Source organism: Notamacropus eugenii, chromosome 1 (assembly GCF_028372415.1).
Source record: "Notamacropus eugenii isolate mMacEug1 chromosome 1, mMacEug1.pri_v2, whole genome shotgun sequence".
Classification (NCBI taxonomy): Eukaryota; Metazoa; Chordata; class Mammalia; order Diprotodontia; family Macropodidae; genus Notamacropus; species Notamacropus eugenii.
Genome location: NC_092872.1, coordinates 632,776,183 through 632,797,704, shown reverse-complemented (window position 1 = coordinate 632,797,704; position 21,522 = coordinate 632,776,183). Strand labels below are relative to the sequence as shown.

Sequence of the window (21,522 nt, the reverse complement as noted above, 5' to 3'; positions counted from 1 at the left end):
CAATCTGTGTGGGTGGAAGGAATATCTAAACCTCTAAAATCAAATAATAGTTATAACTACGATGGGACAACTAAGGCTTTTGTCCCCAGGTCACTAAGATTTAAAGGGTTCACTTATACTCTTTCAGCAAAATCAGGACTACTTGGTTTAGAATCCAGTTGGCAAGAATACCTGATTAAAATAGAAAACTATCAGATGACGTGCTTCCTTCCCTCTAACATGGTCCTACCTCCAGATACAGACTGTTTCAGAAGTGGTATCAAAGCCTTCTGAAGTTTCTCCTCCCTCATCTCAGGGCCTCTTGTCAGCCAATAAGCATATATTAAATCCTTGTTGTGAGATAGGAACTGTTTTAATTTCTTAGCACACAAATAAAAGCAAAAAATATCATCCCTGACCTTAAGGATTTCAAACTCTAGTGGAGAAGAAAACATCCAATAAAGTTATAAATACAAGATAGATAGATAGACAGACAGGCAATGTAAAAGGAAAGTAAGCTTAGAGAGGAGGTATTAGAGGGTGGGAGGAAGGGCAGATGGACTTGGAAAGGCCTCTTGAAGAAGGCAAAATTTGAGCAGAGGTGGAGGGAGTGAAAAACCACATAATTAGGAGAAAAAGTCTCATCTGAGGCACAGTATAAAGCAGGAGCTGGTGGATCATAGAACAGGTACTGGAGAGTAAAGTATAAAAAGACTAGAAATGTTGAAGTGGGCCAGGTTATAAAATGCTTTAAGAAACAAAGGATTTTATATGTGATCTGGGAGGGAATAAGGATAACACTGGAGCTTATTGAGGTGTGGGGAAAGTGGACGTGGCCAGATATGAGCTTTAGCAAATGGACTGCAGTAGGGGGACACTTCAGGCAGGCAGACTAGCTAGAAAAGATGATTATAATAGTCCAGGCCTATATAACCCATAACAAATTGCTTTCTGTCTCAGGGAAGGGAGAGAGGGAGAGACAGAGAATTTAGAACTTAAATTTTCAAAAAAGGAATGCTGAAAATTGGTTTTACATGCAATTAAGAAAAAATAAAATAATAAATTTTACCTTAAAAAATAGTTCATACATGTAATGATGAGGGTCTGAGCAAGGATTGCAAGTATGTGAACTGAGAGAAGGGGACATATACTGGAGAGGTTGTGAAGGTAGAAATGACAACTTGATAATAGTATATGTGGGGTGAGCTCAAATGAGGCATCTAGCATGATCCTGAGGTTGTGAGCCTGGGTGACTGGGAGGATGGGGGTGTCCTCAATTGTAATAGGAAAGTTGGGAAGAAGAGAGCATTTTAGGGAAAAGAGAATATCCCAAGGTGACTTCCCTTTTATACAACATTATTAGTCCTTTTAAATAAATACATTTGAGGACACTTTTGCACGACTTGCCTCAGACACAAAATCTGCTAGTTAAGACTGTTCCACAATCTTGAAGTAAATACATTCTATAATACAGTGACCTTTTCCTGCAGTTAGCTCCAGGTGCTGTGGTTTTTGTACGTCATGCCTTGAGGATCATTTCTAGACCCACTTTGATTAAATGTCAGTGCTCACATGCACAGCCAGCCTGGTGAATACCAGGTGCCACATTCCCCATGTCTTACCTTTTAATTCGTTCCTCATAGGACTGTCTCTGGGCTTCCATTTCCTTTTTCAGTTCCAAAATCACCTTTTGCAGAGACTCCTGGTCCTCCTGAGCAGAGCCTTTCTCCACAGGGCTTTCGCTGGTCAGATCGCTGGTCTTGGAGGCTGACTGGGCATCAGATGGGCTCGTTTTGTCGTCAGTGGACGATGAGCAGGTGACGACACTTTTGCATGTGGAAGTGGGCTGGGGGCCTGAAAAGCGATGCAGATCTTGAGATAGTGTTCTTTTGTGCCCACTGGTTTTGCCTTCAGGGGAGGGGGACCAGAACTCTGTGTTGAAGATCTCTACTTTGCCACTGCTGTTGGTCAAGGCTGGAGTTAAGAAACATTTCCTGTTAGGAAGCGTTTGAGTCCTTTTTCGAGACTGCAGCTTCCATGACTCTGATAGCTCCTTGGTTGCTTTGTTGGTCTCCAATTCCAGGCTTCCATCGGCTGACTTTAGGGCAGTGGAGCTGCTGCTATCGGTGTCATTGGTCTGAAAAATAAAGCCTCAAATATTAGCTGGATTTTATCCAACTCAGTGGTGCTAAGATAAAAATCAGAAGTTTGGAAATGAAGGTCCCTCCCTGACTGCATTGTTTATGGGCCTCCTAATAATAACTACTTTTCTTTACTGAGTCCTGCCTCTGCCAGTCATTGTCCCTTAGCTTTGATAAGCCATTTAACTCTGGGCCCGTTTCTTCATTTTTAAAATCGTGAGCTTGGTTTAAATGATCTCAAAAAGTCCCTCCCAGCTTCACATTCTGTGATTCTACAAATATGCTTTTTTGGTCTCTTTGAGTGACAGTAGGTTTTTTTGGGAGTGGGTATGTGGGGGTGTGGTGTCCACGTCTCCCGGAAAGCTCACTGTAAAGGGCAGTTGGGTGGCACAATGGATAGAATGCTAGGCCTGGAGTCAAGAAGACTTGTCTTCCTGAGTTCAAATCCGACCTCAGACACTTATTAGCCATGTGACACTGGGTAAGTCACTTAACATTGTTTGCCTCCATTCCTCAAATATAAAATGAGCAGGAGAAGGCAATGGCAAACCGCACCAGTATCTTTGCCAAGGAAATCCCAAATGTGGTCACTAAAAGTTGGACATGACTGAAATGACTCAACAACAACAAAACATGAACAGGGAAGAAAGTCTGCCTTAGACCAGGAGGGCAGGCTTCAAGCTTTATCTAGATTTTGTGTCTTCTCCCCACCCCTAACATCTACCACTTGCCCTGCATGCAGGTGACTCATCAGCATTTTCTGAATGAAGGAATAAAAAGAATATGTAAAGGAAAAAAGAAATAATTTGGGAAAATAGACCAAGAGAAAGAAAGGATCAGGAAGGGGAGCCTTAAAAAAGGATGGAAAGGGAAAAGGATCAAAGAAAGCTGTTGGGCAGCAGTGTCTAGAACTCTAGTCATGTTTTAGGAGAAAGACCTTGTGGTGGAAAGAGTACTAGGCTTTAAATCAAAAGATCTGGATTTGAATCTGGTCCCTGCCTTTAATTTATTGGGGATACCCTTGGTTGGGCAGGTCATGTTCCTTCTTTTAGCCTCTATTTCCTTATCTGTTAAAGTGGGAGGGCTTTTCATTTTACTGGAGATTGGGGAGTATGGAATTTTACATATGCTGTCAGAGAGGACTGATGGGTTTGATTTGCTGAATTTTTTTTTTTCTCTTTTAAAATCTTTGTTTCAAGGGAAGGCTAATTGGCACAAGAAAGGGAAGACATATTCAGAAATAAATGTGATATTAAAACAAAGGCATTAGTAAAATTTGAAAAACATTTCAAATAAAAAAAATAAAATGAGGGAATTGACTTATCGTAGGTGGGGAACCTGTGGCCTTGAGGCCACATGTGGCTCTGGAGTATGGTCTTTTCACTGAGCCCAGGTTTTACAGAACAAATCCTTTTATTAGGGGGATTTGTTCTGTGTAGTTTGGATTCAGTCAAAGGGCTGCACTTGAGGACCTAGAGGGCCACATGTGGCCTTGAGGCTTCAGGTTCCCCACCTCTCTATGAGATACTTTCTCAGATTCTTCCTCTCTAAATAATGTGACCTAATAAACAGCTTTGGAAATCCTTTGACTTCTTCTATTCTACCAAGGACATAGACACTTAGTTACAAGTTGGAGAAACAACAGCCAGAGAACTGGTCATAAAGAGCTGATCTGTCAACAGAAAAAGTTCCATAATGAGTTCTGAAAGAATCTGTGAAAAATCACCACCACTAACTAGCAATAAATGGTTTCTGCATTTCTGAGTGGCAGGTCTCAGCTGGGGCACTGACATAAGAGGATGTTTGACTTGGGGGGTTTTTGTTGTTGTATGGTTTTCCAAACCTTTTCAGACTAATATTCAAAGAATATCCCCTTAGCTTAGGCTAGAAATAAGCACCTTCTTTTACTCCATTGTCAGCTGCCTGGTCATAAGGACATGAAAACTCCCAATAAAACATATGGCAGACACAAGATTAAGCAGGTTGCCTAGATTTGCTCAGATGAGCTTATACCACATGTGACCCTAGTGCACACCTGAACCATATTAAAATGTAATTAGGAAAAGTTAGCCAAAAATTACAAATACAATCAGACAAAGATAATTATTAACATATGGTTTCCTAAGTCAGTATGCACCTGCAGGGATCTTTACATACAGTTTAGTGGCCTCCATCTCTGTTTGAGTTTGACCCCACTTGCTATTTCTAAGAATTATAATTCTGTCTCTTTTTAACTTTTTAATTGGATGGAATTTACATTTATTAAATGCTACTGTGTTTCAAGCTCTATGCAAAATGTAAATGTTACAAATATGAAAGGAAACAATCAATACAGATAAAGGAACTTAAGGAAGAAAGCAAGATCCAGCACATATGGTGAAGGGTGGCCAGTGCTCTTGGGTACAGGGTACAGTGTTAGGTGTACAGTATACAAAGAAAACAATCAAATGTTCCTGCCCTCAAAGAGCTCACCTTCCCCTGGAGGCATATACCAGGTACACAGGTAAGTATGATACAAGAAAAATTAAGAATCCTTGTTTTCCTTCTAGGTCCAGTTAAGGTATCATCTCTTCCATGAAGCCTTCTCAATCTACCCAGGTGTCAGTATTTTTCCTGCTTCCTGTTTGTCCTTGCTTTTGATATATGTGTTTCCATGTTGTCTTCCATATGGGACTATAAGTTCCTTGAGGGCAGGGACCGACTTTTGTGTCTTCAGCACTCAGTACAGTGCCTGCCTCATAGAAAGTGCCTAATAACTGTTTATTGATTAATCAATTGATTTCTCTCTTCTTAGTTTTCTTTGGATTATACCTATTCGTGAACTTATTATATATCCCCACTAATTAAATGTAAGTTCCTTGAGGACAGGGAACATCTCACTATGGACAGCATTAATACCTGGGGAAGGAAGCCAAAGGAAGGCTTCCCAGAGAAGGTGTTCTATAGCATGTGCTCTCTAACTCCTGATTCGAACGTTGAAGGAAAACAAAGATTCTGAAATGAAAACCAAAAGAGGAGCACATTGCAGAGATGGAGAATAGCTTGCGAGAATTCCCAAGAAATTTATTGAAGGATATTTCATTTTCACTTTCTTTGTTTTTCTTGCTTTTTTTTGCAACATGGCTAATGGGGAAATATGTTTTCCATGATTTCACATATATACCAAGTATTGCATTTCTTGTCTTCCCAATGAGTGGGGGAAAGGATAGAGGGAGGGAGAAAATATGGAACTGAAAATTTTAAAAATTTAAAGAGATTATTAAAACATTGCATTATGAGAATAACTAATAATTTAGTTTAACTGGAATATAAAGTTCCTAAAGGGTAGTAATAAGAAATAAATGTGGAAAGGTGGGTGGGGATCCTGACAGTGCAGCAGTTTAAATGGTAGACCTTTTATCTTATATTTTTTTCTATTTTTTTCCTATATGGAATAGGACTGGGACCCTGAGCTCCAACATCTTGCTTGAGGTCAGATCTTCTCATCACTTTCTGGCTACCATTTTGAATCCATTCTGGAGTACCTCCCTTTCCCACTTTTCAGCTCCCTTATATATATATCGTCTTCCTGAACTCTAATGGCAGAACACAATCCATTTAGACACGTTGGGAGTAAGAACCGTATCCTTTACGTATATAAACATTAGCATAATCTTGACACATAGTAAGCACTCAATAAGTACTTTATCATCCATTCATCCCCATTTCTTCAATAAGGAGTCTTTGGAGGTTACTAAGGAAAGGAGGGGCATGGTCAGAGTTGCGTCCTAGAAGGATGATTTTAACAGTTCTATGAAAAATAAATTACAGAAGAGAGAAACTAGTAACAGATTAGTAACAGAGACTCTCATCCAAGCCACAGGTGATAAGGGCCTGTGTATGTGTTTCTTAAAATAGTGAGTTGTGGGAAATCTTTATTTTGTACTCGTTAGAATAAAGCCAAGGGTTGATCAAAGTGAAATGGATAAGGAAGCATTTCTACTCCAGGATAAACTGAACCTTACCATCTGATTAAAACTGTCTGCCCGAGTTATGGAGGAATCCTCAGCAGCATCCCAGCCAACTGAACTCCGGGGGACTGGAGACTTCTTGGAGTCATGTTTCTGGGCAGGTGGAGATGGGGGTACATCCTTGGATTTGGGGAAGAGCACTTCATGGTCCCGAATCATCATGGTCATCACTCTTTGGATCTGGGGAGTCCCTGAAAGAGAAGGGATGACAAAGTACTTCCAGACATGAGCGCGTGCGCACGCGCACACACACACACACACACACACACACACACCATTCACATGTTCTGAATCTGTAGAACTGGACTGAATTCTAGTAATGCTCCTAAAGCATTCTTTTGCTAGTGTTCCTGCAATCCAAAATTGTAATCTGTGTGTACATTTGCCACTAGTTGTAAATACAGTTGGAATCCACTTTAAGAAATTCCAATGTTAGAAAATCCAAATTGAGGAAACCAGTAATGTGGGTTTCACCTCACCAAAAGATTTACCAAATTTCACATAAGATTAAGCCCTCTCCAAGACCTAAGAGGATAAATACAAACCAAACAGGGGAAGAACCAATAGCAGTCCTCCCCCCTGGGATGCTCTGGCTCCTCATTGGCTCCTGGGTACTATTCCCCATTCAAGCAGAGATATATACTGCTTCAAAGAATGTAGAACCAACTAAGCTCATTGCTTGAAGGTTAAGAAGAGTCTAAAAAGAAGGTTTTGTTTTGTTTTCACTTTTATGACCAAAAGGGCACGCTCCTCTTAGCCATGGAAGGAAGTATGATTATAGCAGAAGGTGCATTGAATCTGCTTTGGGAGAACCTGAATTCAAATCCTGACTCTGTGCTTGTTAACTCTGTGATCCTAGACAAATCACTTGACCTGTTGGAGCCTAGTTCCTCATCCAAACCCAGGATAAAAATATTTATCCTATTTGTCTCACAGAGTTGTTTGGATAATGCTTTCTCCATCTTAATGATCTGTAGAAATGGGAGCAAATGTTATTTAATTCCTGCATATCTCTTAACCTGATATCCACAAACTGTGACTCTCTGGTCAACTGTGACTCTTCCATGGGTGACCTCCAACCTGTACAAGCCTCTAATTTTTGTATTAAACAATTATATTTCATCAGAGTCCATGAAGACCACAATAGCTTTGGATTAAGAGCAATTGCAGCTGAGACTCTTGGCTTCCATGATTGGGAAACCCACTAGTCTGGATCAAGAGCTCTCAATTTTTGTGTGTTGAGCTCTTCTATCCCTTCTCTGAGCCTCCCCATTGCCCATAGGGTGATGGGGGAGACCAGACCAAGTGTGTTAAGTATGCTACCAAACACCACGTACTTTCCCTATCTCTAATCTTTGAAAAGCTGGGGAGTCACAAGGAGGGAGGTGCAGCAGTAACTACAGTTCCCTAAGGAGACCCAGATTTGGATTCAGAGAATCTGGATTCCAATCCCTCTCTGGTCCTCACTTGCAAACCCATGCAAGTTACTTCCCTGCTCTGAGCTTCAATTTACTCCTCTGTAAAATGGGGTTGGACTTGATCACTAGATGGTCTGGGTTGAGTTTTGTTCCAGAAAGTCAGTCACCAAGCCAGAAACAAAACACAAATAACCTGATCATCCTTTTGTGACACCCAAACATCTTACTTCATCTGATGTAGTGGAAAGACCATCACTAGAAAGTGCTACCGTCAGATGACCTAGGGCCTAATCTTGGCTCTGTCACTTTGGAAAGCACACCTGTGGCAAGTCAATTTTGCCTGGGAACTCACTTTCCTAATCTGTAAAGAAAAGGATGAAACCTAATTATCTCAACTATTGAAAGTCACTTAATTTCTTAATTAATTCTTTAATTTCAATTATGAAATGAGGATAATCAATTAATTAACAAGCATTTATTAAGCACTTATTATAAATTCCCTGGGATTAGGAACTGAAGAATAATGAGATAAAAGTGAGGTGGACCTTGTATTCAAAGAACCTACATTCTAGTAGAGGATAATGATTTTTACCCTGCCTACTTTACCATAGGGAAGCCTCTTCTATCTCTAGGAGCCTTATTTTCCTCATCTGTAAAATGGGGAGAGAGTCACCCTGCTATCTCACAGTGTTGTTATAAAGATCAATCAATCAATTAGCAAACATTTGTTATATGTCTACCAGTCACCAAGCACTTTGGAAGGTGTTGGGATACAAGCATAAAAACAAAATGGTCCCTGTCCTCAACGAACTTAAATAAGATAGTATATGGGATAATACCTGGCAGAACTGGAAAGTGCTATTCAGTTCAATTCCATAGATATTTATTAAATGCCTCCTGTGTTTAGATAAGACTTGATCTTTGCCTGCCTAGAGTTTATAGTCTAATGGGAGATAAAACACAAGCCCATAATAGACACATGTACCTGTTAAGTACATAGAAATTATACTGTGATACTGTGATAAGTGGGGCAACCTCCTTCCTTTCATGAGGATCATCAGTAGAGTTACTTGGAGGTACTGAGGTTACATACTTTGACAATGGACACCTAGCTCATGTGTGTTATAGACAGGATTTGAATCCAGAACTTCCATACTCCAAGGCTGACCCTCTCTCCATTGTATCATCCTGCCTCCCAAAGGCATTTTTATTACTAGCAATGGGAAATTTCATTTCCCAGGATCATAGAATTAGAGTCAGAAGGCTATAGAGCTCAAGGATAGAGTCCAACTTCCTCATTTGGCAGATGGGGAAACTGAGGCTAAAAGAGATCAGGTGACTTGCCCATAGTTACTTAAGCGTCTAAGCAAAGATTTGAAATCAGGTCTTGCAACCACTACATCATATATGCATTTATATGTAGGGTGTATGTGTGTATCAAACATACTATGGGGCTACAGTTTGCAAAACAAATGTAGACTAGAGATGTGTCACTTTTATCATTTTAGCAGGGCATAATTGATTTTATCTTCACTGAATATGAGAAGCAAATGTAATGTATAAATTATTTCATATTGCTTGTTTTTATAGATATAACAAATATTGTTTATATATATAATATACATATATATGGAGATATGGGTTTTCTTCTGAATTGCCCTCTAACTCATGAACCAGTTCCTACCTGTCATGATCACAGCAGGGTCTTCTACCTTGGGCCTGATGAGGTTCACACCAATCACAGTGGCCAGGTTGTCCACACACATCTTATTAATTGCGCTGTTCAACTGAATTTCATGTAGGAACCTGACAAAAAATACATTCCACAGGGGAAAGTTGGAAACTTGGCAAAAGAAAGTTCATGGTATCTACAAAATCCCAGGGAGTGATCCCCAACTTCCTGTGAGTCTCAGGAATATAGGCAATTGTCCCCTAGTCCTTCAGTTCTAGCCTCAGACACTAGCTGTGTGAATCTGGGAAAGTCACTTAATCCTGTTTGCCTCAGTTTCCTTATCTCTCAAATAAACTAGAGAAGGAAATAGCAAACCACTCCAGTATCTTTGCCAAGAAAATCCTAAATGGGATCACAAAGAGTTGGACCCAATTGAAAAACGACTGAATAACAACAATATACTATTAAGTATTTTATTTTACATACTCCATACACTCAAGGCAAGGACTCTTGAGATTCATTATGAACAGTGGAATGATTCCCCAAGGGAGAGAATAAAATAATTGTTACTCCAAGAACTTTTAAAATAAGGTCACAACAACTTTTAAAATAAGAGTCATAGGATCATAGAGCTAGAACTGGAGGGACCTTAAAGGTCATTTGGTCCAACTTCCTAATTTTACAAAGCAGAAACCTAAGGCTACATGGGTGAAGTAACTAGCCCAATGTCAGACAGATAGTGCATGGCAAAAATGGGACTTGAATCCAGGACCTCTATTCCAAATCCTTTGCTATAGAGATGAAGTAGATCTTTCTGGTTTCTGAGATTTCTGAGTTTCTAACATTGCCTTTTAAACCCAAGACCTCAGTCTTTGAATCTCAGTCCTGTATCATTACAGTAAGGTCTGCAGGAGAAGTAGACATGACCAATTAGCCCACCAAAATCACACAGCATCTTGGAGTGAGAATAGACCTTAGAAACCACCTAGTCTAATCCCTATTTACATTTGGATCGTTCTCTTTACAGTCTGGACAACTAGTCATCTAGTCTATGCTAGAAGGCTACCATTGGTGGACAGGCCACCTGAGACCACAGAGGTTCCAAGAAGAAATTCTTGCTCAGGATCCCTTCCTGGAGTCTATCCGTGGGGTTCCCAAATACTTCAGACTGATGCTGAAAGAAGTTAAAGGTAAAAGAACTTTAACAAAAGTTCTTCCTGCCAGTCTCACTGAAAATCAGGAATGTTCTATCTTTGGGTACTGATATTCTCAGCCAAACCAGCAGAATACATACCTACAGATGTAACTCAAAAGATTGTAATTGTCTCTGGGAAGACTGGAAATCTGCTTCATGAGCTCCTGGTGTGCCTAGACAGAATTAAAATGAAAAATGGTAAGTGTATGTATATATGAGTATGTGTAAATATGTATTATATATAATATGCATATCTTAGTGCATAATATATGAATATGAAACATATAATGAATAATATTTACACATTATATATAAAATATATGTATCCATATGTATGCATACATGTGCATACACTTATATGCATATGTGTATATATACACACATGTGTGTGTTTATTACATGCTACATGGATTCAAGGCAAGGACTCTTGAGATTCACTATGACCACTAGAATGATTTCCCAAGGGAAAGAGTGAAATAATTGCTACTCCAGGAACTTTTAGAATAAGGGCACAACAATCTGTCTGGGTTGTAGCATCCATTCTAGAAGGAAGAGTTGGAGCGTCATAGAACTAGAATTGGAAGGAACTTAAAGGTCATCTAATCCAACTTTCTAATTTTACAAAGGAGAAACCTGAGTGTGTGTGTGTGTGTGTGTGTGTGTGTGTGTGTGTGTGTGTGTGTACAATATATGTATATACATATATTCAATTAAATTGGTAGATAGAGTGGTGTTACTACAGGAGGTCTGGACCTGGGGTGGAATCCACGGCCACTTAGTACCCAAGTCATTTAACTTTTCTGGAGCCTCAGTTTCTTTATCTGAAAAATAAGGAGGTTAGACTAGATGACCTCCAAGGTGTTTTACAGCTTTAAATCTTGTGATCCTATGATCTCTGATTTATTGATTAAATCGTATCGAATAAAAGATTATGAAATGCTTTATTCATAACAAACCAGTGATATTACAACTATTCTAGTATAGCTATAGTCTAACGTAATTCTAATGTTACATTCTATTACTAGAACAGCATTCTATTACTTCTCTCTGATCATTCTCATCTAATTTGATTCACCAAAATGTTCTCTCCTGTCAATGTCATTTTGGATCCTGATTCTTAACATCCAATGTGTGAGCTAATCACACCTAATCCTGCCCCTGCTTCTGCGTCATCTGAAATTTAATACGCCTCCATCCAAGACACTGATAAAAACAAAACAAACAGGAACATTAAACACAAAGCCAAAAACAGATTCCTAGAATGCTGAGCTAGAGTCTGAAGAAATAAAGCCCTTTATAAACCTTAATGGGAGTAACCAACATCGTATAAGGAAGAGTCTGCTGGACCAAGAGATCTGGGTTTAAATTCCAGTTCTGAAGTTTACCCTCTGTGTGACCCCAGGGCATCTCACTTCCCCTCTAAAGAGAAAATACTTGCACTACCTACCACCCAGGTCTGCTGGGAAGAAAGTGTTTTGCAAATCTTCAGAGACTGACAACAAAGAGCTGTTTAGTCACAGGCAAATCACTTACCCTTCCTAAGGCGCCCGTTTCTTTGTCTTTCAAAGGGATGGTAGTATCTGAATCGCCTACCTTACTTGCATTTTTTGAATTCCAAATGACCCCTAAAAGACAATTTTCTGGCTCCCAAAGGCAAGTCGTTTCACTTACAAATGAAATAAATGCAAAGTAGCTTCATTATGAGATGGACTGGGAGGGTGAATGAAAGAGGTTTGTTCAGAATTTCTTCCACTTTGCTTCATGAAGGAAGTGATAACCAAACTAGTATGGTCCAATGAATAAAAGGCCCTTCAGGGAAGTCTCTAAGATCACTGAAAACATTTTCCTCACAAGGGTCCTGTGAAGTAATTGATAGTAATAAAAGACCACTGGATCCGATAAAATTTGGAGTTGAATTTTAACTCTGCTCCTTAGTTCTACAGTGGCCTAAAGCAAGAGACCGTCCCTCTGTCCCTCAGTTTCTTCCCCTACAAAATGGCACCATTGGAGACAAACTTCTAGCTCTTCTAGCTCTGGGTCTCTTCTAGCTCATTGGGGCAGTACAAAAAAAAAAAAAAAAAAAAGGCCTGAAAATTCTGTTGTCTATTTAACCTAGCTAACTTGAAAACTTCTTTGATGGTAAAGCAGAGGATTAGAATTCAGGCCCCAGGCTCTGCATACTTTACCTTGTAGTCACAGAGATTTTGTTATGCGGACCCAGGGTCAATAGTGACCCACAACAAGAAGGAGAAAAAAACTACTCTCCAAATCTGCCAGTGGATTAACTGTCATGCTAAGTGTAATTTGCTTGTTTTTTCTTTCCACAAATTTAGTTTGTCTTTTTTTTTAAAGGGGAGGAGGGAGAGGCCTGTGATTAATCTGCCAATATGATTGCAATGAGTTTACTGTTTCTCATGGGTAGATTAGTGAAAAGAATTTATCAAGGATCAAAAAAACTCAGCTCTTTGCTTGTGAAAAACCACAGCTTGCTCTCTCTCACCTCCAGCTGTTTCTTTCACTTCTCAAAGAGCTTTAATTTATAAGTTTTCACACATAACAGTGTTGCGGAAACTGGGCATAGACCAATGCCTGACACCATACACAAGAATAAAGTCCAAATGGACACAGGATCCAGGTATGAAGACTGATACTATAAACAAATTAGGGGAGCAAGGAATAACGTATTTGTCAGATTTCTGGAGAATGGAGAAATTTATGACCAAACAAGAGATAGAAAACATTATGAAGTGCAAAATGGTTCATTTTTATTATACTAAATTGAAAAGTTTTTTCACAGGGCCAATGCAACCAAGATTAGGAGGGGAGCTGAAAACTGGGAAAGAATTTTTGCAACTAGTGTCTGTGATAAAGGCCTCATTTCTAAAATATATTATATAGAGAACTGAGTCAAATGTACAAGAATACAAGTCATTCCCCAATTGATAAGTGGACAAAGGATATAAGCAGGCAAGAAATTAAAGCTATCTATAGTCATATGAAAAAATGCTCTAAATCACTATTGATTAGAGAGATGCAAATCAAAACAACTTTGAAATACCACATCACACCTATCATATTGACTAACATGACAAAAGAGAAAAATGATAAATGTTGGAAGAAGATGTGGGAGAGTTGGAACCCTAATTCATTGTTGGTGGAGCTGTGAGCTCACCCAACCATTCTGGAGAGCAATTTGGAACTCTGCCCAAAGGGCTACAAAAATGTGCATATTCTTTGACCCAGCAATATCACTTCTAGGACTGTATCCCAAAGAGATCATAAAAATGGGAAAGGGTCCCACATGGACAAAAATATTTATAACAGCTCTCTTTGTGGTTGCGAAGAACTGGAAATCGAGGGGATGTCCATCAATTGGGGAATGGCTGAACAAGTTGTGGTATATGAATGGAATGGAATACTATGGTGCTGTAAGAAATTATCAACAGGAGGACTTCAGCAAGGCCTAGAAGAGCTTATATGAACTGATGCTGAGTGAAATGAGCAGAACCAGGAGAACATCGTACACAGTATCGGCCACAATGTGCAAGGACTGTTTCTGGCAGACTAAGCCCTTCGCAGCAATGCAAGGACCTAAAACATTACCAAAGGACTCTTGAGGCAAAATGCCATCCACATCTAGAGAAAGCACCATGGAACTGGAACACAAAATGAAGCAGAATATTTTCTCTTGTGCTATGTTTTGTTTTGGTTTGTTTTCTCTCATGGTTTCCCATTCATTTTGATTCTTCTGTGCAACATGAGTAATGTGAAAATGTGTTTAATAAGAGTGGATGTGTAGAACTCATATAAGATTGCATGCTGTCTCAAGGAGGGAGGCGGAGAAAATCTAAGGCTTATGGAAGTTGTTGTAAAAAACTGGAAACAAATAAATTAATTTAAGAAAAAATAAAAGTTTTCATACCATAGCATCATAGGATTATGATTGTCCATCAGACAGAGACCTTAAAGATTGATTAGTTCAAGGGTGAGAAGCCTGCGGGCTCAAGGTCACATATGGCCTTCTTGGTCCTTGGGTGTGGCCTTCCGAGTCCAAGTTTTACAGAACAAATTCTTTAATTAAGGGGATTTGTTCTATGAAGTTTGGATTCAAAGGGTCACCCTCGAGGACCTAAAGAGCCACATGTGGCCTTGAGGCCACAGGTTCCCCACTCCTGATCTAGTCCTATTGGATACCCTCATTTTATAGTGAAGGAAACTGAGGACCAGAAAACTAAACCCAGGATCACATAGTAAATGAACATCACAGTTGGTACTACACCACAGGACCCCCAAATCACAGCCCTGTGTTCTTTTCATTGTAATTTTTATATAGGGAGCCTCCTATTTAACACAAATCCCCTGCCTTTTAATTTCATTAACGTCCTTGTGCCATCAAATAGCAAGAAGGCAAAGTGATTAATTATGATTCCCTTGACTCGGCTAGAGACTGTGAGCATCCCTTCTAAGTGTACCTAGTTACAATGGTCATAGCCATAATGAGATATATTTTCATCTGAGGCCGAAACAGTCGGTAGTAGGGGGTTGGGGTGGGAGTGATGCAAAGGAGAGCATGACTACCAGGGTCCCACAATGCTGGAAGAGAGTTCCTGAACTTGCCCTTGGCTGAAGTTGGAGAAAGCAAGTAGGATGGGTGCTGTGACTGGTCTGAGGGAGGGTACACCTAGTCTGAGGGAACTGGTGAAGGAGAGGAAGGTAAGGAAACACCTGCCCTTTGCAGGTCAGCAGGAAGAAGTAAAAAAGAGACTTGACAGATGTCTTCAAGTGTTCAAAGGATTCTCAGATGGTCAGAGGGGAGTTAAATTAGTTCAGCTGGACTCCAGAGGGCAAAACAAAGGATGGAATTTGAAGAGAAGCAGGTTTCAGCTCTATATAAGGAAAAGCTACCTAACTAATTCATCCCATTTTAATTTAAGCTCAGATAGGCATCAAATTCACAGTGGATCATATGTAACCTGTATCAAATTGCTTACCATTTTAGGAAGAGGAGAGTGGAGAGAGGAAAGCAGAAAAAATATGAAATTCAAAATTTTGTAAAACAAATGAATGTTAAAATTGTCTATATTTAATTGGGAAAAAACAAAGTGACATTTAAGAAAAATTCACAGTGGACAAGTGTTGAGCTTAAAGTTAAGAAGATCTGAGTTCAGATCCTTCTTCACACACTTATTAGTGTGACCTTCAGAAAATCACTTAACCCCTCTCAGCCTTAATGTCCTCATCTGTAAAAAGGAGAAGGTTGGACTCAGTGGCCTCTAAGGTTCTATGATTTTATAATCCCTTTGATTTAATGACCCCAATAGAACTTTGTACTGCAGGGTGAAAAAAATCTCTTCCTTGTGAGAGAAAGTCTGATGTCATTTTTCAAAAAATTTTAATTTCTAGAACTCCATAGAAAAATTTTATATTATATATGTATGTATATATAGATAGATAGCTGGAGAGAGAGAGAGCGAGAGTGAGAGTGAGAGCGAGAAAGAGAGAGAGAGAGAGAGAAATAGGCATAGATATGGATGTGGTGTAAATAGGTATAGACTTTCATATAATCGTAGAATTTGAAGCCTGAGGGGCTTAGAGGTCGAGTCCAGTCCCTTCGCTTTATAAACTAAGAGCAGATACTCAAGGTCACATAAGTAGAGGCCATTTTGTGCTAAATGGAATTTTGAGAATTGAACCTGCTTTAGGACTAGTTTGGGCAATATTTGACTCCTAGAATTATCCCCAGTAAAGAAATTACTTCCTTTATGAACAAATTACGTTCCTTATGGCCCAGGGACCATACAATAATCCCCTTGATTTGAAATACAATGATACCTTTGATTCATCTGCATTCATAAGTTTGCCACACAGCAGAAATCCCTCATATTGACTCCAGGGCACCACAGGGTCAGGGAGTTCTCGAAGGTAGAGCTTCAACAGGGAGGCCACAGTATGGACATCTGTATCTCTGCAAGATAACAGGTATCCTCTGCTTAAAGGCAAACATTTATATTCACTCTCGGAATCATAGAATCTTAGAGATGGAAGGGACTTTAGACTATAGGAACATGAAACGTCAGAGCTAGAGGAGACCTTAAAACAAAGAATCTGAAAGAATCTGGAAAAGGTCACCACTAAAAGTGACCTTAAAGACCATCTGCTTTGGCTCCTTTGTTTTGATTCCTATTGTAACAGCAAGAAATTTTTTTAATCCATCTCACCTGGAGCAAGTCATGCCAATCAATGTGTGATGGTTCCTACAGTGTCTTATAAAATATGGTAAAAGATCAATATGATAATTACATGGGTCAGAAAACCATTCACATGTCAAGAAGACTGCCAAGCATGAAATACATGGTTCCCATTAGTTGTCAGCATCCACAAATAAATTCTTACAGAGATATGTTATTTGTTCAATATGAAAAAAAGATTATGAAGTCTAGGGTATAGTTAACACTTCCTGGACCCTCACATTTGCAAAAGAAGGTGCCCCAATTTTTTGGCATTAAACCTACGAATTCTGTGATACAGAAAGAGGACAAGATTGGGAGTTGGCAGACCTGGGTTCTTGTCTTGGTCGTGCCATGAACTTCTATGAATCTCTGGATAATAATATCTCATTTCTATGACACTTAAATGTTCCCAAAATGTTTTCCTTCCAACAATTCAGTAACATAGCTAGTAGAAATAACATTTATCCTTATTTCATAGATGTAGAAACTGATACTTAGCAGGTGAAGTGCCTTGGGAATGGGTCATGAAGTTAGCTAGCCAATGTCAGAGCTAGGATTTATATGCAAGTCTTCTGACTCTAAACCCAGTCTTCTTTCCACTATACATCCTGCTTCTCAAGTCACACACCTACTTCTCAAAGCTCCTCTAAACCTTTGCCCTCATCTGTAAAATGAGGGGCATAAATTAATGGATCTCCATAGTCCCATCTAGTTCTAACTATTTGTGGTCCTACAGATAGATAAGGAACTAGATGGTCATGTGGACAAATAATGGGCCTCCTCATTCATTCTTATGCCCAGGGAGCATTGTCCAATTAGGCAAGAGGGTAAAGTTTAGTAAGGATTTAAGAGAAAATGAATTCCACATTTAATTTTTAAAAGTTTCCATCAGCCTGGAATGCCCTTCACCTATCCAAATCTTAGTATCTATATTCCAAGGCACAGCTCAAATCTCACTTCTTCCACATAACTAGATTTAGAATCAAATGACTCAAGTTCAAATCCCAGTTCCTCCACATGCTATCTGTGTGACTTTAGACATGTCATTTAACATCTCTGGTTCCTCAACTGTAAAATGAAGACATCAGATGACCTCTAAGGTCCTTACCAGATCTTCTATGATCCTTCCCTAACTACATCAGGCTGCATTCATATCTCTTTTCTCTAAACTCCAATGATACCAAGCCAGAACCCCTCAGTCTATTGCCTCATTATTCTTTAATTCCATCCTGAGTGTTAATCTCATCTCACCAGCTTCGAGTGTTTTTCCTCAAAGGGAGGAGACAGGGCACCATGCCAGTGATTGGGGGCCAGTTAACAAGTCCCATGGGGAAAAAAACCCTCCTAAGGAAGCAAGATGTGATCTCTGAATCATGATCTGAAAGAATAAACAAGAATCCATGCCAGTTCAGGCATAGAGCAGGCAGGGTAACCAAGTCCAAGGGCTAAGCAGGAGGGAGAAAAAGGCATTTCATTTTTGTCTTTGTGTTCCAAGTATTCCTGGCTCATAGTAGACACCTCATAAATACTTCTTTATTGATTGACTTAGCCCTCCATAATCATTTCAATATTTTCTCATATTACTATCTGCTATATACTCTATAACTTAGTCTATTCCTACCTCTTCACCACACCTATGTTTGACTATATCCCTTCTTTTGTTTTACCTATTCTATGACTACAGTGTTGAATGTCCTTTAAAATCCAAGTGAAATATCACCTTCTCCAGGGAACTTCCCTGGGCCTACACCCTCTTCTCCAAGTCAGAAACAACCTTCTTCCAATGGAATTCATGCAGTACTGTACTTTGCATTTCTTTAATGTCTCAGTTTCCTTATTCATAAAATGAGGGTATCAGACTAAATGATCTTCCCATTCCTGTTGAGCTTTAAATTCCATCCACTATGTCTTTTAGATAACTTTTTTCTTTCTCCTGCTAGGCTTTTCATTAATAATGACCTCTAGACCTGCTCTGACAAAAGACAAAATCTCTTGGTCCTCTGAAGAGCCCACTGATCACCAGCAAAGTGGATGCCAAGTGCCACATTACAATTCACTGTTTTATCTAAACCTTAAATCCAGGAGTATGCTAGATAAATGACTAACAACCAGCTCTTGGAAGGAAAATGCGTGAGTGACACTCTTTTAAATTTAATCTGCATTATTAATGCTTAGAGACAATCAACAAAACAATAAACCAAGACCTAATTTGTTTCTATTCCAAAGTATAAATATCCACACCAAAAATTTAACGATCAGCTCTCCCAAACCAGTCTGAGCTGGTTCCAGCACACCACTATGGGTATCTCCCTCAGCAACTAACACAGCGTTCTGTACTCAGCAGGTACTTAATAATTGTTTGAGGAATGGAGAAATGAAGAGAGGAAAGGAATTGAGAGGGAGAGACAATCCTAGCTTGTTCCAGTAAGGTTCAATTTGGAAGCACACGTCTAAAGTGTGCCTTATGACCACCTAAGGAAGGCTTAAATTTCCTATACTAGCATTCAGGGTCTTGTGTCACCCTGTAGTTCCATTCTTTTCTCATCTTACTCAGTACAACTGTTACTCAGCAACTCTCTCTCCCAATCCAAGTGCAGATGAGCATTCAGGAAAGGATGGACTTACCGTTCAAAAGAGGGTCGCTCCCCAGCATCAAAGGCATCCCTCATCTTCTTCACCAAGTTGTCCTGACCAGGCAATCTGAAGATGCCTTCCTCATTCAGACCATGTTCTCTGATGAACTCCATACACTTTTCTACCAGGATGGGAACTGAATAATGCCCAAATTTTTGTTCGTATGCCACAGTCTCATCCAGTCGCTGACCAAATACCACTGAAGAGAAAAAAGGCAAAAATGGGGTCTGCCCACCAATTCCAAAACCTGCTCATCCTGGTTTCTTCTCAATGAACTGGTGAACTTGCTTCATCAGTTTCACCTACCCTTTCCCAAATGCTAGCATAGACTCTAGAGCTAGAAGGAACCTTAGAAATTATCTAATTCAATACCTCTATTTTATAGATGAAGAAACTAGGACCCAAAGAGTGGAGGAAACTTGATGAAGATAATAAAGGCCAATCAATAAAATCAACAAATATTTATTAAGTGCCTGCTATATGCCAGGCAATGTGCAAATCTTGGTACCTACACAGGTAGCAAGCTGCAGAGCTGGGACTCAAATCCAGGTCCCTTGGCTCCAATTCCAATGCTCCTTCCTCTGCTCTATACCATGTTTCATGGTACAGTTACAGGTTCTTGACCTTCTGAACATCATGAACATCTTTAGCAGTCTGGGTTAGCCTATGGACCTCCATCTCAGAATGATGTTTTTTAAATGCACAAAATAAAATACATAGAATTACAAAGGAAATAAATTATATTGAAACAGTTCTCAAAAAAATTTTAAGACAAGTTCATGGGCCCAGATAATTGCACTGGATTGGAAATCAGAGGCTCCAATACTCACTAGTTCTGTGGCCTTGGGCAAGTAACTGAGCTTCATTTTCCTCCGGTGTAAAAGAAGGATAATAATCTCAAGAGTTATTGTGTACAGAAAGTCCTTCATAAAACATAAAATGCTATGGAAATGGGAGATAGTGTAATTATCAGCCTCAAATACTACCTTAATAACTATGCAACATAGTTTGTAGCTGGAGGAGCCCCTGTTGATTATACATTTATTTATTCAGTCAATTAACAAGTATTTATTAATACTATGAATTGGGGATACAAAGACAAAAGAGAAAACAGTCCCTACCCAGAAGGGATCTTAAGAATCCATGCCAACGTTTGCTTGTATGCTAAGGAGCTTCAACATAAATACCCTAAACCTCCTACTCCATCATTTTCAGTTCCTGTGACCTTCTCCTCCTCCACTCCAATTTTGCCATGTATAGGAATGATAAGATGCCCTTGTTCTTGTCATCACTCACAAGGATTTGTATTCCAAGATCAAAAGCTCTAGAATTCCTTTATCTGATAATAGCCTCCTATCGTTACATCTCTTACTATACCTTACACCTCCTTAACCTATTCTTCATCTTCACCTAGACCTCCAGGTCCTGTACCCTTGGGGATTTTCTCTGACCATCACTTGGACTCTGACTTTACTATCCTCCCTCCCCAGTCTTGATCCTTTAGTTAAGCAATTCAGCTCTCTCTAAGTCATGTTCTGCTCTTAAAACCCTTAATCCTTTGTCCTTTCTCCACTCATGCCATGACTTGAAAACAAAAATATCTATCTTGAATTTTTCCCATCATCTGCCTCGTTGTATTGATAATGCATTTTTGCTTATTGTTATTATAATTTTGCTTCTTAACGGGAAGTTCTTCCTCACCCATTAATGGGCCTGCCTAGTAAGGGGAGTTTGATTAGGGAAGATTTGTAGGAAGGCCCACACCTTTTGTTAATGAGGCACTGGTTCTCAAGGGTTGTGATGCCTTCTGGCTCTAAAAAATGTATAAATAGTCTGAGGTGAGGTTTTACTTTGGGGCTTACTCATTGGAAGTGTCTGTTTGGCCAGAGGAGACTCTGGGAAGCTGCTAAGGAGCCCCTTGGCTTTGAAAACCCAGATGTTGGTGTTTCTCTCTTTGGTAACTATGTATGTATGTAATGGTCAGACAGTTGGATCTGTCTGTTGATCTGTGGTGTATGTATTGCTTATGTCCAACAGTTGGAAGCTCTGTCTATTGATCTTTGTTTATTTGTTTATATTTTCTCTGAAGTTCAGGGTGCTTTTCCCCCTGAACTAAGTGAATAATGTACATGTGCTTGATTAAAGTGATTGTTGACCCCTCAAGTTGCTTTCCTTTTAGAAGAGCAGATCTAAGAACCTATGATAGCAGGCCCTCCTGTGTATGTCAGGGTCCTTCCTGTTAT

At 39.5% G+C, this 21,522-nt stretch overlaps 1 protein-coding gene across 2 annotated transcripts in view; it reads right to left on the bottom strand.

The window, feature by feature from the left end:
* The window catches only part of ARHGAP25 (Rho GTPase activating protein 25), a 120,866-nt gene that overhangs the window by 9,764 nt on the left and 89,580 nt on the right, over positions 1-21,522 (bottom strand). For both annotated transcript variants that reach the window (XM_072635317.1, XM_072635318.1), the window contains exons 5-10: positions 19,271-19,478; positions 16,248-16,380; positions 10,515-10,588; positions 9,233-9,354; positions 6,125-6,321; positions 1,602-2,116 (exon numbers count right to left, since the gene is read on the bottom strand). In XM_072635317.1, the coding sequence (XP_072491418.1) occupies positions 1,602-2,116; positions 6,125-6,321; positions 9,233-9,354; positions 10,515-10,588; positions 16,248-16,380; positions 19,271-19,478 (1,249 nt within the window). The remainder of the gene's footprint in view (positions 1-1,601; positions 2,117-6,124; positions 6,322-9,232; positions 9,355-10,514; positions 10,589-16,247; positions 16,381-19,270; positions 19,479-21,522) is intronic.